The sequence below is a fragment of the Atractosteus spatula genome, chromosome 16, assembly GCF_055471065.1.
Source record: "Atractosteus spatula isolate fAtrSpa1 chromosome 16, fAtrSpa1.hap1, whole genome shotgun sequence".
NCBI lineage: Eukaryota > Metazoa > Chordata > Actinopteri > Semionotiformes > Lepisosteidae > Atractosteus > Atractosteus spatula.
The window spans coordinates 3,985,647-4,003,081 of NC_142721.1; the positions used below are offsets into that span (position 1 = coordinate 3,985,647).

Sequence of the window (17,435 nt, forward strand, 5' to 3'; positions counted from 1 at the left end):
CCTCTCCTGTGGGCACAGTGTTTCCATCCCACCTGCACATTCGGCCGCGCGTCCTCGTGGACTCACACAGGCTGAAGGCATGGCTTCTCTCTCAAAACCATGTCCACACACACTAGAGGCTGTCACAAGGTGCTTTTTACATAAAAGTCACACGGAGGCGACACGGGGGAACGTGTACGTCCGCTGGAAAAAATAAGAGAGGCAAATCCATTTTCAAAAAGCAGGCTTTCCTTAGTTTGACAGGCTACCTGCATTTTGAAGCTGGGACGATACTGCAGGAGTGAGCACGTGTTGTCCGGGCTTAGGTATTCACAACACAAAGCCCCAGTTCCCTCTGCTGCCTCCAGGCCCTGTGGCAGTGAAAAAAGGGAGGCTTGCGCTCCAGGGTGCATTGTAAACTTCCCCAGGGATGCTTTTGTCCCTGCTGTGCTCCTAGCCTCCTGTACTGAGAAGTAAGCTGCATCTGACACGAGCCAGTGAAAATAGGAAAAGCAGACGGATTAGATGTGCTTGCTGTGCCGCTGGAAAAGGGGGCAGTATGTCGGCATGCTTACTTCCTTTTTCCAGCACTTATGTAACTTCTTGATGCCTCGCCCATTGATCCACATATTCTCTTCTGCGCTGCCAAAAAAAACAGTCCTCCACAATGAACGGCAAAGTTCAGCAACAGCAGCCTCTCAAAGTCTCATTAATGCATTAGATCATCTGGCCTGCTTTCAGCCTTCCTGCAGCCAGCCTGGAAGGGAGCCACTTCATCAATACTCTCGCGAACAGACCCCAGCCGACAGCAAGAGCGGCACTTAGGAAGCGCTGTAGTGACACACCTCCCAAAAATCTGCCTTTATCACCCCACTTCTTCCCTTCAGCTCGGCCAGAAGGCTGGCGGAGTGGTGAAAAAAAAAGTTTGTGTTTTTTTTGTGCCAGGCATGTTCATTTAAAATAAGCAATCTTTCTTAACAACAAAAATCCGAGAGCAGAACAGGGCAGCATGGAAGAGTGGATCTTTAAACAGTGTAGTAAGTGCTGCAGCCTCTTGATTAAAAAAATGAAGAAACACAAAGCCAAGAAAAAGAGAAGTCTTTTTGAACATTTGCTTTCTTGGCGCCAGATATCCCAGTCTTTACAGCTGGGGTTGGAATTTGAAAAAAAAAAATAAAACCACAGTTTCTTCTTTACAAATGAGATAGTTTCCTGGAACAAGTCAATAACAACGAGTTTATTATTTTTTTTATTGCTTTACTCTGGCTTCAGAACTTTGGGCTGCATTTTTTAAGAACAGAAACACGTACAGGAATACCACACATTTTTAAATATGTCCTCATTTATGTTCAGAGGCCCCAGAGCCATTGTAAAGAATATTTTGGATGTCAATTTTGGCTACAAGTGATCATTTTTAGATTTTGGATAAAGCCATCAATAAGTCAAATGACTGAATTGTAAGGCTGATGGCTTTGTTATGGAAATCATGTGGCTAAATTGTACCAAGATTACAGCAGCTACCCCCTCCTCCCATCTCTCCTTTGTGTAAAGTTCCTGCTGAGCAACTTTCCTCCTCTGCTGTTTACATGAGCTTCAAACGGCGTTTCGTTTTAATAAGGGAGCTCTGGGGCTGTTTGGGAGAAGGGGGGAGCACGGACGAGTTCCTCACCCTTCCCCCCCCCTCCAAGCAGCATTGATTAGGTTGAGTAATTAACCCCCCACACACGCCTCCTATACCATACCCCCCAGGGTCTAGAAGCGACCAAAGTGTCAATGGGATTTCCATCTGTTTCACAAACCAATGTCTCTGTCCCCACATCCCCCCCTCCTAATTTATAGCATTAGCATACGACTCTGTTCGAATGTGCAGACATTACATCATGACATGCGTACACACACAACAAAGAAGGTGGGTGCCTTCACCCAGCCATTTTTGGGATAATGGAGGTTTCAAGGATCAGCAGCTGATCCCTGAAATGATTCTTATTCTTTGAATTTTATTATTTCTTGATTGCACCTGAGGGGAGACAGTTCCAGCTCCTGTAACAACCACTGACACTGCGTGCCAGGGGGTAGGTACAGCCCGAGAGTCAGCCAGAATTAAACAGACCTGCCCGATACATGGTGGCATGGACAGATCGTAAAAACATTCTCAGCAGTGAGAACCATAAAAGGCAGAATACTCTTTTTCCATAAATCCCTTTCATTAATACAGCACTTTCCATGCAGGAGGAAACCCATTTCGCTGAAGTGAAACACTCACCTGGGTGAGGCATGACGGTCATCATACTTTCTCACTCTAAAACACTCCTGCCAGTGCGTTTACATTGACTAGCTGGCCCTGCATTAAAATCCTCTCACACTGCGCCAGTGCAGAACATCACTGCACTTCATTCCTAAGGCCTGTTTTCCACCTTCAAACAAAGAGAAACGCTCAGCAGTGCCAAACTAAGCCACAAGCTAATCAGCAGTGGGAATAAGGCAGCAGTGTGGAGCAGTGGCCAGGATTCCGGACTTATGATTGGAAGGTCGTGGGTTCAACAGCAGTTGTGCCGTTGAGAAGGAACTGTTCCACTAATATACTCCTCTACATAAATGGGTGCAAATGATAGTCGCTTTGAATAAAAGCAGCAGCTAAATTAGGATTTCGACTGAGGATGCTAACAGACAGGTCTTCTTGGTTTGTCATTCCCCCCGTTACTGACTGGCTTATTGGAGTCTATCGACCTGCAACATGCAAGTCAAGGGTGAGCTGACAGAGCCTGTGAACCTCTAGTGGAGGGAAGGCTATTGTAATTGTCCCAGAAACTGCTGTCAGAAGTAGTTACTTCACATGGCAGATCTTACAGCACCCGCCTTGCAGAGGACACCCTAAGTTCAAGATAGGACTTCTGATAATAAATCCTAAGCCTGGTAGTTTCATAGCAATTAGACAGCAAAAAAAACCCCTAAAAAGTCCCAGATTTGCAATGCCTGTTGTAGTTTGCCATCAATATGTATCCTGTTTGCACAAGAGTGTCAATTCATAAGTCTGTGTGCCAGAGCACAACCTGAGCTGCGTTTGGAGGAGCAAACCCTAACCATAGACCACACACCTCTAAAAGCAAGAAGAATGGTTAGTTTTAAATTTAGACAATTTTCAATCTAAAGGGTCTGCTTTAGAGATGGCAAAAACTGGGGTACATAAAATGTTCTGAGAAACTTTGCATGGTCAAATATTCCTTAGTTTTACGCATCTTCAAAAAATATAATTTTAGTGTGGTATGAATTAAAGCCTCCCTCGTTTCCTGTGTGCAGGCAACAGCTTATTGACCTATAACAGTTTCCTCCATCTAAATTTCTTATTATGTAGCAATTATCCCTGTTCCTCCCTCTTCTCCCAACAACCTCTGTGTCATCTTAAGCACCTTATCAACACTCCAGCAAGTCAGCCGAAGTGACAGCTCCCCAGCACACATCATTTGAAAAAAAAAAACTGTGCTTCTTCATGAATGGCAGGAGGAGAACAAACAGAAGCTACTACCAGCAAACATTCCCCTTTTCCCTGCTCTCCGGCTCCTGCCCGCGCGCTGGAGGAGTGAGTGGCTTTCACAGGAAACCCCACAGAGAGTGGGGAAGGGACCACTGCGAGTCAAAGGGCGCACGGCTTGAAAACAACAACAACAACAACAACAACAACAACAACAACAGGAACAAACCTGATGCAAAGCAGGACTCCGCAGGGCTGGGAAGAGGGAAAGGGGATGCAGAGCTCACAAAGGGCACGGCTTTTTGCATCTCAATGGTCATGCACTGACAGACTGCATGCGGGAGGGAGCAGGGGAGGTTCTTGCAATTTCTCATTTTGTTTTCTCTGCTCCTCAATTAGAACTCACCAAAGACAAAAAAAGGGCATAAAAAGCACAGGATAACCCCCTCACACACACACACATGCACGCACCCACAACACACGCGCACGCCGCATCCCGGCACCAACCTCGCAGCTCTCTTCCCTCCTTCATCCTGCGCACCCGGATTTTCAACTTCATTTCACTCTCGTGCATTTCAGCCCAGAAGCTCTCCTCCGGAGGGGCTATCACAATGTCCACAGGCATCTCGGGGCGCGGGTACGGAACAAAAAAGCCCAAAGAGGGGCCCCAGAAAAAGAGGAAAAAAAAAGAAGAATCCTCCCTCCTCCGAGAGGAAGAATCAGATAAAACAGTATCAGCCCCAGGAGCGTCGCGAGCGCCGACCGGGGACAAAGAAAGCAGCACGCACAAGAAGTGGCTTCGGGAGCTGCTGCAGCGGGGCTCAGCAGCTCTCGCGGACTCTCTCGCTCTGCTGCTCTGGCTGGAAGTGCACTTCCCTATTGTTGCAAGCCTCCTCCCTCCCTCCCTCCGCTCAGCTCCAGCATTCAGCCACTGAATGAGCTCATTTGCCGTGCGCGCGGATCCTGCTCTCACGAAGCCAGGGATCAGTCATAGCTCATGTGTAAGGCATGTAACCACATTCCTTACTCACCACACAAAAATGTGGCCACCTTAAGGGCCCTTCAGCAGGCTTGCAGATCTGCAGGCAGGCCCTTTCGCTCAACTGCTTAAGGAGGATCGGGAACGGACTGATATTCAACCTTTCCTTTCTTTTTCATGCTTTCTTATGAAGAACAGCACAGAGCTGGAGACAGTCAGCTTGATTCCTTTTGTAGAACAACCTATGAAGGCTGTTTTTTTTCCAACAAAAGGACCTAAGAGACTGAGGTGATTGGGTTCCGATTTGCAAGCACCAACAAAAAGAATACAGAAGGTGTACTAATAACTGATATCTAAAATGCGGATATTGCAGTTAATTTGGATGGAAATGTGAATGTAACAGCTAATAAAACTTGCATGTTTATAGTATAATACATCATGTTCCTTGACAAAAAAATACAGTAACACTTCTGTACATTCCAGCTTTTAAATCAATACAAGAGAACGACACATTTCTTTTCTTTGTAACTCAGCTTTCATCTCCACAAACAAAGGATCACGGCTTCCCTAAAAACCCAGACCTCCTTTACAAACAATGAACCGATGAAAACAGGGCTTGGCCACACTGTCTCTTGCGTTTCCAGGTCCAAAAAATGCTTTGCAAAATTAAACAGGAGACTAAGATGCATGAGGCAGAAGTGGAACCTCTTTAACTAAATTGAGCTGTAGAGTGAAATGGACCTAATCATCTATACGCCACTGGCAATTCTAATTTCATTTGGAGTTGCCTGCAATTCTGTGGTCAAAGCAAACTAAATCTAAGATAGATCAGTGATGCAAAAAAACAGATGCTATTGCAACACCAGTAATTGCTTTGTTATAAAATTCCTGGTTATACCAGCTACTAAAACCAGAAATGTATATTATCCACAACAACTTGAAGAACAACTCCACTTTGAAATAATGGCAAAGAAAACACAAGCAAAGGCTTTGTAGTTGTCTTTGCACAGACAACATTCTTTCGCCTGCCCACAACTGCGTGGGTGCGGGGCCAAGGATGACCACACTGTCCGCAGCGGTGCTGTGGAGCAGGCAGCCAGGCACAGCAGAAGGGTCTCTTTCAGCAGAGGCACTCTCACAGTGCTGCTGTGAGTATCCTGGACAGTAGAAAAGTCACACTGTGGTGGCACTTCACTATGGAATGATAAACACAGAGCACAGAGTACCGAACACTGGATAAATCAAGCAGCATTGTTAGTGGTATATACTGTAAGTAATGGACGGAGGGCAGGCAGGTGATCTGACTCTCCACTTTAGTAGGCCAGCTGTCAACTCGCTAACCGCTTTATTCAATAGAGGGTCGTGGAGGAGCTGGAGCCTCTCACAGCAAGCAATGGACGCCAGTTCAGCACGGGGCACACACAGGCACAAAGACGCACAGATGCACACCTGGGCCAATTTTCCCACAGCCAATTAAGCCACCAGTATGTCTCTGGACAGCGGGAGGAGACTGGAGCACCCAGAGGAAACCCATGCAAACACAGGGAGAACGTTCAGACTTCAAGCAGACAGTACCTTTTGACAAAAAAAGATACAATAATGTAATCTTTCAGAATCAACAATGAAACACCAACCAGTGCACCGCTTCAAACTGAGAGCAGGAGGCACTTGTTTACACAAAGGACTGTGGGAGTTTAACACAAGCTACCTAGACATGTTGTTGAAGCTTATGCTGGCTTCTTTCAGAAACAGCTGGACAAGAACCTTGGTCCTGAGCAACCAAACAGGCGAGATGAGTCAGTCTGCCTGTTCTTGTTTGTGACGTGTCTTATTTTCTCATGACTGACACTCATGGCTTAAAATCAAGCACCTAACTAATAGACAATCACTGAACACGTTTCCAATGATAGCATATCTCTGTATACACACAAACACAGAATAAAACAGAGATATGTCTTCTCAGCAGTGTATGATAGTGGAAGGTAAAAATATTTATATTTGTCATTCTTATTCACAACAATCCTTAGCTCAAATGACATATTTGATTGTGAGGTCATGAGAAATAACAATAACACACATACTCAAGCTCACTTTTGAACTGCGTAAGATTAAAATTACATTTACTGAACAAAGCATAAAAATACAACTATGAAATAATGGAATCTTCGAACAAAAAAACGAACACTAGAAATGGATTTCCCAACTCTATGATTTTTTGGCAAACACCTCTTTGAAATGCTAGTTCAATGAAAAAAGCATTCTTCAAATTCTTAACAACATACGTAGAATGCAAAATTATTTCAAAATAAAACATTACGTAGTCTTGCACAGAAAAAAAAACAACATGAACAATTTCAAGTCTCAAACATCACCCCTTTCGGACGTCTCTACCAAATTTAAGCCACGAACAGTATTCTAACCAACACAAAACTCCATTCAAGCCCCCTGTCCAACACCTGGCCCCCTGCTGTCCACCCTGGGAATTGCAGGCTATTTATCAGAGGCCATTCTCTCGCTGAAGTGATATTAAGCTTACAAGGTAGCTTCATCGTCATCTGCTGCCTTTCTGCAAACCAAGAGGTCTGCTTGAAACTCTCCTTTAAACCATAAGGCAGCTGCTCAAAAAAGGAGCCTGGTGCTGTACGGAGCACCTGACACAGACCGCCTCTCACGTTTTGATTTGTGTAGGGTGTCGGCTCACCGGCAACACTGCAAATAGAATCATGGATCACTCACGGGTCAGCTGCTATTTTGGTGGGGGGTGGGGGGGTGGGCAGAGGTAGCAGCAAGCTGGGACTTGTATACAAACAAATGACAGCCTGATCTGTCAAATCGACCATCGTTATCAAGCTCTCCAAAAAGCGTGACTATCTGGCTCTTGTGCTGACAAGAAGTGACACAAAAACATTTGACAAATCTAGCTAATTCGTTAACTGAAAGAAAAGAGGGAATCGGCTTCAACAACATTGATGGACAGGTTGTCCGACACTCCAACAACCCTTTGGGTAAAGGGTTGATCATCTCACAAATACAGGACAGCTACACAAAATCTAGACTATGTGTCAGCCAGACAAAGATGTGTAATGTAAGACTAGCTGTAGTCATTTGTGTGGTTAATAAAGAAACACTCTTTAGACAAGAACACACAATATTTCGCCTGAGAAAAAATAGAAAATTCAACAGGAGGACAGCAAACGAGAGTGGGACACATACCACCCAACAACACGACTTTCACCTGTTACTAAAACTGCCAGTGTCATAAATCCTCATCAGGCAAACATGAGCTGCACCAGTCCAGCATGAACAAGCTGACAAACAAAACAAACAGCAGACCTTGCCTATGAGCTGCGCTGTCAGCAAAGCTGGTCTTGATGTATAGCGCTGAAGTGAGGGAGCTGTGCAGAAGCCCAACCTCCAGTCTGCCTCTATTCATTGTGGTGAATTTGATTACACACACACAGAACAGCACTGTCACATCACCCTTCAGCAGGCGGGTCAATAAGGCGAGATATGGATTGAGGTGCATGCGATTATAGCCAATGTGTCAAGGTGAAATAAATCATGCCGTTAAGAGCATTAAGTAACTAAATAAGAATAAGAGCTGAATCCATGAACAGAAATGTTTATTACTAGCAGCTTCAAGACAAATTCAAGTATAATTATGGTACTGTTTTCACTGCTGTTATCTGTTTGTGTTAGAAACTGCTCTTCTTTTCAAAACTGGTGGAATAGTCCACTTTTCTCCAGCTCTCCAATTCTCATAGTTGAAAATATCAGCCTGCCATGTGGCTCATTTACTGGAGACAGATGTGATTCACTCTGCTTTATGCTTTGCCTGGTGTTTTGTTGAACTTGCATTATCTGTATATGAAGAGTGATGATTTTACACGGGAGGACCCAGAGTATGTCACTCTAACCATTTTGTGCATAATGAATATAAAACCAAAGCTCTTTCTAGTAACTGAAATAAAAGAACAGAGAGCCAGCATTAAGCCACACATAAGACTCCAGTGGGCCACATTGTATCTGTGGTCACGCTAATTTGCCAGTATGTGGGGGCAGCGGTGCCACCTGCCAGCTTGTCTTGCTCTCCAGACTGCCCTCTATACAGAACATTACTTGGCAGCCACTGAGACAGAGATGGAGCACAGCTATACTGTACAGCACAGATGGGTAGGGGCAGGAGAGAGATGCAAAGCACAGAGCAGAAATTATTTACACTTCTTGAAAGACACAAATCCCTTCCTCTGACCTGTTAGTGAGATTCATGTCCACTCCAAAAGGGACATCCCTAGTGAAGAACCAAGGGTTGTGACATGTAAACCCTTGTCTGCACAGGCAGTTGTCATTGACATGACCAGGAGTGAGCAGTCCTGGTCCTGGGAGGTCAGTGTGTCTGCAGGTCCCAGTCCAGGAGTGAGCAGTCCTGGTCCTGGGAGGTCAGTGTGTCTGCAGGTCCCAGTCCAGGAGTGAGCAGTCCTGGTCCTGGGGGGTCAGTGTGTCTGCAGGTCCCAGTCCAGGAGTGAGCAGTCCTGGTCCTGGGAGGTCAGTGTGTCTGCAGGTCCCAGTCCAGGAGTGAGCAGTCCTGGTCCTGGGGGGTCAGTGTGTCTGCAGGTCAAGGTCCAGGAGTGAGCAGTCCTGGTCCTGGGAGGTCAGTGTGTCTGCAGGTCCCAGTCCAGGAGTGAGCAGTCCTGGTCCTGGGAGGTCAGTGTGTCTGCAGGTCCCAGTCCAGGAGTGAGCAGTCCTGGTCCTGGGAGGTCAGTGTGTCTGCAGGTCCCAGTCCAGGAGTGAGCAGTCCTGGTCCTGGGAGGTCAGTGTGTCTGCAGACCCCAGTCCAGGAGTGAGCAGTCCTGGTCCTGGGGGGTCAGTGTGTCTGCAGGTCCCAGTCCAAGAGTGAGCAGTCCTGGTCCTGGGAGGTCAGTGTGTCTGCAGGTCCCAGTCCAGGAGTGAGCAGTCCTGGTCCTGGGGGGTCAGTGTGTCTGCAGGTCCCAGTCCAAGAGTGAGCAGTCCTGGTCCTGGGAGGTCAGTGTGTCTGCAGGTCCCAGTCCAGGAGTGAGCAGTCCTGGTCCTGGGAGGTCAGTGTGTCTGCAGACCCCAGTCCAGGAGTGAGCAGTCCTGGTCCTGGGAGGTCAGTGTGCCTGCAGGTCCCAGTCCAGGAGTGAGCAGTCCTGGTCCTGGGGGGTCACTTGGCTCATTTTTTTGCTGTTTCTATTTGGGTTATTTTTGTTTCCACAGTGCTGCACAAAATTATTCTATAACATCTGACAGAAAATAATTGATTATTCGGTGACAGGTCATCTGGCTTCCAACATTTTCTGGTGGCCACAGTTCACTCTGGAAAAAAGTATATCATACAGTATTTACAAACCCTGGATACCTGGAATACCAGGTAGAAGAAGAAAGCACCCAGAAAAGGCAAACATCCATGAGGACAGGGCTGGGCAGTGAGAACGCTAGACAAGGAGCTGAGCGCTGCCAGGAGGCATGTGTGCAGGTCAGTGCAGACTTCTGAGACCTGCAGGGGGTGCCAGGGCCCCACCCTTGCTGATGATGGTGGGGGTGGGGGGGGGGGTGTGTTGACAGTGCTCGTTGTCAAGGTATCAGTAACAAGCAATTAATATGTAATTACATCAGTGATGTAACACATGCAGGACGGGCAGCTGGGATGCCTCAGGGCTGAGGCAGTCGCCCTGCTAGGGGTGTCATCTGATACCAGCGGAGAATGTGCCCTCACCAGTCACTTGTGCCCCCCCCCAGAGCTGGGGTATGAGGAAAAGAGACCACACTGCTCCTGAGTGGAGGTGGCCCACACGCGCCGAAAACTGGTTGCGGCTTGATCTTCTACGACACGACCATATTCACGAAAAGCTCAAGAGTGAGTACAGAAGGGTGGCACAATGGTGCAGTGGTTGGCGTTGCTGCCGCACAGCCCTGGGTCCCTACTTTCTCCCTGTGCTTGCGTGGGTCCCTCCATCGCCCAGGTCTCCACCCACAGTCCAGAGACACACTGGTGGGTTAACGGACGTCTGTGAACACTAGCCCCAGTTTGAGCTTGTTGAGCATGTTGTGCCTGGGTGCCCTGCAGTGGACTTGGTTCCCATTCAGGGTGTACCCCACCTTGCACCCATCGGCCGCTGGAATAGACTCTGACTCCCCTGTGACCCTGAACTGAAAGAAGTGGTTGGAAAATGGATGGATGAACATATAAATGCGATAACAGAAACAGACCCAGAGCTGTACTCATTTCAGATAAGAAAAACATCCTTTTCCTTCAAATCAAGAATCACTGAGTCACTTTTAAGATTTCATTCCTTTGTCTAAAACATGTATGACGTGTTTGTCACAGATGAATATTTTTCTGGGAAGTGATTTCAGACTTCTTGAGTTCTTGTACTGATCTGGAACTCAAGTACTCCAGATATCAACCCTACTGATTAGAGCTTTAGAACATTGTGATCTGACACCCAGGACCCAAAACATGGCCCACCACTCCACCTGTCTCAGCTGTCGTATCAGCATACGCAGGATCTGCAAGCAAGGAACTTCAATACATCCCCTGGACACACCCATTTTCCAATAAAAGGGACTTTCATGAAGTATTCGGTTTAGGAGAAAAGTTACCCGGGCTTGAGAACGAGATTAAAGCCTGTGATCAAACAACAATCATGCCATGATGACTCACATGTCAGTTAGATCAGTTGTGTCATCTGTATCACACTGCCAGTGGTAGCCTGGGGTGGTCCTCAGGGGAGAGGGGGAGGACTTAAAAGGGAAGAAACCAAAATTCCAAAAGCAAGTAAAAATCAAAGCAAAGAAAAATGACTGGATTCCGGAACCGTCCTCCTCCAATAAGAATGAAGCCAAACCTTTTACATTCGTCTGCAACACTGTGCTTTACGTCATTCTCTCCTTTATGGATGATACTGGCTGTCTGTTATTAAAGACACTAATAACAGTCTTGAAGAGACACGGGGAAGACTCAATCAGCCTCTCTGAATGGCTGGCAGTTGAGTTATCTACCACAATCTACAATGAACTCTCTCGCAATTTGCAGCTCTGTGCCATACAATTCTTACCACACTTCAGACAGAGTAACAATGGCATGACCTCAGTTCCTGGCAACCAGAACAAAAAACAAAAGTCAGACCATTATTGCAGGTCATGCCATTACAGAAACATTTAGATCAAATCATTTCTTCAATGAATACTTGTAGCAGTGTTTTTGAAAACCACCCCAAAGTTACCAAATCTGAATCACTGTATTAATCTCGTTTTTGAAAGAAGGAGCATAACTGAGGCAGCTTCAAGAAGGATGTCCAGACATTACACATTAAACATGCTCTTTGATGTTAAGCTATCAAGTGAATTCTCAGATCTCACTCCTCCATATTTTTCATAAGAAACAGGATGGGCACTGCTGTCGGGATGATGCAGTCAGCTGTTTTACGAACCTTTATTAAAGTGAGTTCCCTGCAGTAGAGCTGATTCAGCTAGCTAAAAAAAAACATTTCCATTGTGTTTTTGGAAAACTGAGTGTGGACAGTACGCGTGTACAAGAGACGGATCACAATGGTGAACAGATATGAATTCATATCATACCCTTCACTCAACTTGTCTTTGTCTGGCAGCGGGATGTACTGTAATGTTGATTGCAAAAAAATAGCCAAAATAAAAGGGTTTAGAGAACAGGGTTAGCAACATGTTTTACTGTCCATCTTCAAGACTGCTGGCACTCTTTGTTCTTAGCTCTCTGCCAGTCTGGTGCTTGAGTTGTTGAAGACATCAGTGTCATCCATATGGGAGAAGGCTCCATGCATCCACAGGAAAGGCTCGGGACGCTGGCATTAGAAAACCCCGCTATCTGCAAATATCTTTCTTTTAGTGATTCAGTCTTGCTTGTGTACTCATTCCTGAACCTCAAACAACCACACCTCCATTGGCCTATCTTTATTCTTAACTATTAATCATTAGAATTGATTGACCATTAGTAAGTGATTAATTTATGATGTGCAGACAATGTCAATGTCTAAGGAATGACAAGAGACCTAATACTCCCACAGTCAGTGCTTTGTTTCTTTCTGCAAAGGGCCAAATGGAAGCACATGAATGAAGGAATTCAGACATTGGTACGAGGTTGAAATCAATTTTAAAAATCCCATTCAGCCTTTTAAGAGCTGGAATCAAATTTAAAACTGTGGAATGGATCCCCCTCCTATAATTGAATGGATCCTCTGATTGCCAAAGCAATGTTTTAGAAGCTGATATCCCGGTAACGTTCCAAATCTTCTTCAAAACAATCACTGACTTACCATTTCTTTGATTGGAATATTAATAATCACTCGATATCTTTAACACAGTTCTCTCTAAAGAACTGATGAAAGTGCATTATCTAAAGTTTCATAGACTAAGTAGAAACGAGATTTTGGCATCACAAAAGGATGATCAATAAATGTATACATATGCTACTTTGTGAATGTTTCTGTTTTCAGTCTGTAGCTCATCATCGCTGTAGGGAGAAAGGTTGAAATACACTACCATTGTTTGTTGGAAAAAAACCCATCATAAATCTTTTGGCTGTAAACAGCCAAGCTGCAGCCCACATCATTCCTCAATCTATCATTCCCAAAGCAGTATTTTTCTGCTTTTTCACAGCTTTAGCCGTGCAAAGTTAACTGCTCCGTTCGCTGCAATAATTCCTTTCCCAGTCCAAAGGCTGTGTAGCCTGGCCAGCGGTTGAATCATGGCCTGAGAGCAGTCCGTTATAATTTTAGGTTTGGGAAAAACAGGCTCTGTGACAACATTGTTACTAAATTGAGCAAGTGATGTAGGCCAGTAGGGTCTGAGCTCCAGAGCACATCAAGATGGAGGGATGGTTAACCCCCCCTGTGCCACAGACAGCAACTGCACAGGACAGAGGCTCACAAATAACCAAACCTCCACAGCTACCAAACCACTCCCCACCTCTTCGCAAAGGGTAGAATAAAAAGTCAGATGTTTTGCTTCCAGTGGTTGTGTCATGTCCTGCTGTAATCAGATGAGGTCTTCACTACACTCCCCCTGTTTCTCCCTGGTACATGAAGTCTGGAAGGAACAAACGGTTGCTTAATGCACTGGTGCCAAAATAAAACCTACTATAAAAAAGTTGTTTCTGTCGGGCTGGTGTCGGGAACAAAGATCCTTTTTCTTAAGGATGAGGCATGCAGTTATGTCACATCGCAAGCAGGGTTAAAACAGCAGGGAAAGAGTGGAGGCCGAGCAACTGAACACAGGGCTCTTTAACAGAGCAAGTGGTATCTTTATGCTCAGTATATCAGAGGTACTGTTCCAGTGGTGAATAGCATTCTGAGGGTGGAATGAAACACTGTATCAAAGGCAGCATTATAACGGGCCTTGGCGGTATAATCCCAGCAAAACACAAATACAAGCTTTGTGTACGGCCAGGAAATGCAGGGAAAGCACCTCTGTATTATGTGTTATCAACATATGTTGTAAGCAATCGGGAGGTCCTTACTGGGAACTTACTTCTTTGTCATTAGAGTTTGCACAAGACAAGGGACAGTCAGTCAAGTGATCTCTCGCAATGACAATCTGAATTTTGATCTTGGTTCACAATGACTCTTAAATTTAGGATGTAAAACTCTAAGCAACTTCTCCTTTACCCAGATTTCAATCACATTTGAGGCAGTGAATGTGACAAAGAAAAAGGAATGTAAAGTCCCACACAGTTGCAAAGATCACATACTTCTTCTGCAGCAAACCCACAGATGATAATATGGACAAAAACATGAATTATTTTAGGGTTAGGGCTAACACCTGCTCTCAACTCACATACATTATCCCCAAATCGTCTCTCTTTAATCCTTCTCTCTTTGTACACCAGTAGTCTTCCCTCTGGATCAAAATTTCCAGGCCAATATCCCCAATACTGAGGATACTCTGCTGTGGAAGATGCCTCTGATCAGGACGGATCGATGTTACATCACTCAGGGTATTTCTTAGTTCTTACTTGGATTAAATAACTAATTGTAATATCTCAAATCAGTCACAAGATACTGTTGTTGTCTTTCACCTCCAATAACATTTCAAATCCAACTTTATTTTCCCTAGAGTAAAACTTAATTAACCAGGAAATGGGTGTAAAATTCTGTCCTGTTTACCTTTCTTAAGAGGGTGGTTAAAGACTTAGTGACTTTGGCCCTCAGAGCCAATTTCCACCTCAAATTTTCTACGCTCAAAATATTTTGTTATATCTCTGTATCAGAACATAGAAAAGCAGCAGCAGAAGCCTGGTTCAGGTCTAAAATTGAAGCTAAACCCCTTGGCTTTGAGTGTGAATAAATTTCTTTTATCTCTTTATGTGTCCACTAAGCAGACAAAGATGTGGAACCCCCCCAAAAAAAACAGCAGGTGAAAAAATGTTAGGCCTGCCCGAGGGCTAATAATGCTTGTAGGCCTTGTCCTAGGTGTCTAGTAGCTTGGATAAAAATTTAGGACAAATTGATCAATTTGAAAAAAATCTATATAATTTTTTGTGAAGACTGGACCTGGAATGAAATTTTTCGAATCTCCAAAAAAATGTATAAAAGTTATTGGAAAGCCAAGAAAAATATGTAAAAAGCTATTGCAATTGCTATAAAAAGCCTCTGGGCACTGCTAGAGAGGCTTTTCTGCCGTTGCATCATCCAGGTGGGGCTGCACATTGGTGGTGGTGGAGGGGAGTCCCCATTACCTGTAAAGCGCTTTGAGTGGAGTGTCCAGTAAAGCGCTATATAAGTGTAAGCAATTATTATTATTATTATTATTATGCTTTGAAAAAAAACTTCAGAGTGGCCTTCAAATGTGAAACAATAACCACAGATAAGAAACTGATTGATTACCCCTTTCTGAGTCAATGATTGACAGCTAAAATGCAGGGAAAATGCAGCCAAAAGCTCCCAGAGGAAGTCCCATCCCCTAAGAGCTCGGAATGGCTGAAAATACAATGATTGACAGTGTTTTTCACCAATCAGACCACCTTTTTTCAGGCGGTCAGCTTCAAAATTCGATTCCGATTCGAATCATCTCCAGGCCTGGAGGTGGGTGAGTCTGGCCTTTTGTGGATATATATCGTACTTCCGAATAAGGTAAAAACATGGGATATATTCTTCTTTTGCTGTTTTTTGCTTTTGCGGTCAATGTTTTGATGGCTTACTGATTACTTATCGACGTACTTACGCTGAAGTGCGTCCTCAAAAAAAGTTTTATTGTGCACGATTGCCTTGGTGTATTTCTCATCTAAAAATGGTTTTGTGAAGCTCCGGTTGTCCATTTTAGATTGATAGAAGGTTTTCTGTAAAGGTTTTGTTTGTTAAACACGATAAAATGAGACACGTGGTACCGGGCCTTAAGCTGACTTAAAACAGTTTTGGATATATGCGTGTATACCTTCTCTTGGTCAAACTTCAAATTTAATAAAAATTCAACTTTTTTGGACTCTACATTCACAAGATATGTGAGTATGCACTGAACGAAGGGATTAAAGTCATTAGGAAAACAAATAATAAAAATTAATTTATATATTTACACTCCGTCTCATTTCTATGTTTTTGGATTTATATACTTCTGTACATTCTACTCCCTTTGCTATAAGTGTAAAACAACATTTTGTTAAAAAGTGATGAACCAAACTCTAGTAAAATAGAAGATGCCAATACTGACCACACATCTAATGTATTTTATAAATTTGTTCCAGTTCTGATTCCCTAAGAAACACAGAAGTCTAAAGGTTTATTTACAGAATCAGTGCAGGTTTTACTACTGCTGGATCAGAAAAAACTACAGGTCAGAAAGAGATCGTATATAATTATTTAAAATGTATTTAATCATTTTTGTTTTTAAACACGAATACAAAATAATAAAAAAAAACTGAGTTACGGAAATGACTGACTTACTTTCTCCAAACACAATCACAAAACGCATTCACCTATGAATTACTGTCTCAAAGAACAAATTTCCCAGCTTAGTGATGATGCCTGATACTTGCCAAGGCTGATAAAATAGTAACTTGCAAGAATACTAAGGTCTTCAGGAAAGATCAAGTTCTTTTATTCCTTATCTTCACACGGCTGGGCAGCTTAGCTGAGTAAGGGTCAGCTCTGCTGCTTCAAAGATCTTGGACCCTGTTCGAGTCCAGGCTGAAGCACCATGTGGGTGGAGTCCTTCCATCACACAATGACTTGCTTGGCTGAATCGTCTTTCTCCACACCCTCAGCAGGAATGGCGTCTCATAATGTCCTCCAAGGCCTGTCTTGAGCCCAGTGCTTCTGGGATTGGCACTGGAAAGCTGCTGTCTGATGACCGAACGATGGTCTTCCCATGCCACCTTTCAGGTGAAACAGCTCAATGAGCACTAGGTGAGAGTGTTCTTATGTTTTGCCAATACAGGTTATATACAAAATTAAATTAGTCCTTTCTTGCAGACGCAGAATCTGTGGTACGGAAGAGTAGGTTAAGGGTGGGACACGAGGAAAGCAGGAATGCCCAGGTAGGTGAGAGGAACATGGGTTGTAGGTATCTTCTGTGGGGCTGAGGACTAATTAGTTCACTCTGCAGTTTTGACGCCTGCATGAAAAACCTCTAAATGAACTGCTTATCTGTGTCCTTAAAATAGTATGGCAAGAGCTGAAATTGTTTTAGCAGTAATTTTTTTAAACAAACATCTGTGCCAGTTTTCCAGTGTTCTTAATTGATGCCAGGCTCCCGTATGATTCAAGCAGGGCAACTCCAAGGGTTTCACAATACTACTCTCCCCTTGAAAAGAGGAAAATCCCACTGTTATGTAACAGCAGATTCAAGCAGCAGGCAGTTCCATTTTGTTGTATTGTCAGGAAGCATTTAAATTAAAGACACGTGCTGTAGAGGATTTGCTGCATTTGTGCATGATGTTTTCATTTGGGACAATTGTAACAATGCCTATCTATTGGTATTTTGTTTTTCGCATTCTAAAAAAGTATGAGAATTTGGACTTTC

General features: G+C 44.2%; 1 protein-coding gene across 3 annotated transcripts in view; it reads right to left on the reverse strand.

Annotated features, from left to right (window-relative positions):
• The window catches only part of dusp8a (dual specificity phosphatase 8a), a 90,410-nt gene that overhangs the window by 14,498 nt on the left and 58,477 nt on the right, over positions 1 to 17,435 (reverse strand). Inside the window, exon 1 of one of the 3 annotated variants that reach the window (XM_088934672.1) lies at positions 3,956 to 4,292. The exons of the other annotated variants lie outside the window; for them this stretch is intronic. Within the exon in view, the coding sequence (XP_088790798.1) occupies positions 3,956 to 4,073 (118 nt within the window). The 5' untranslated portion in view covers positions 4,074 to 4,292. Of the gene's footprint in view, positions 1 to 3,955; positions 4,293 to 17,435 lie in introns of those variants that run through there. 3 annotated transcript variants of the gene reach the window in all.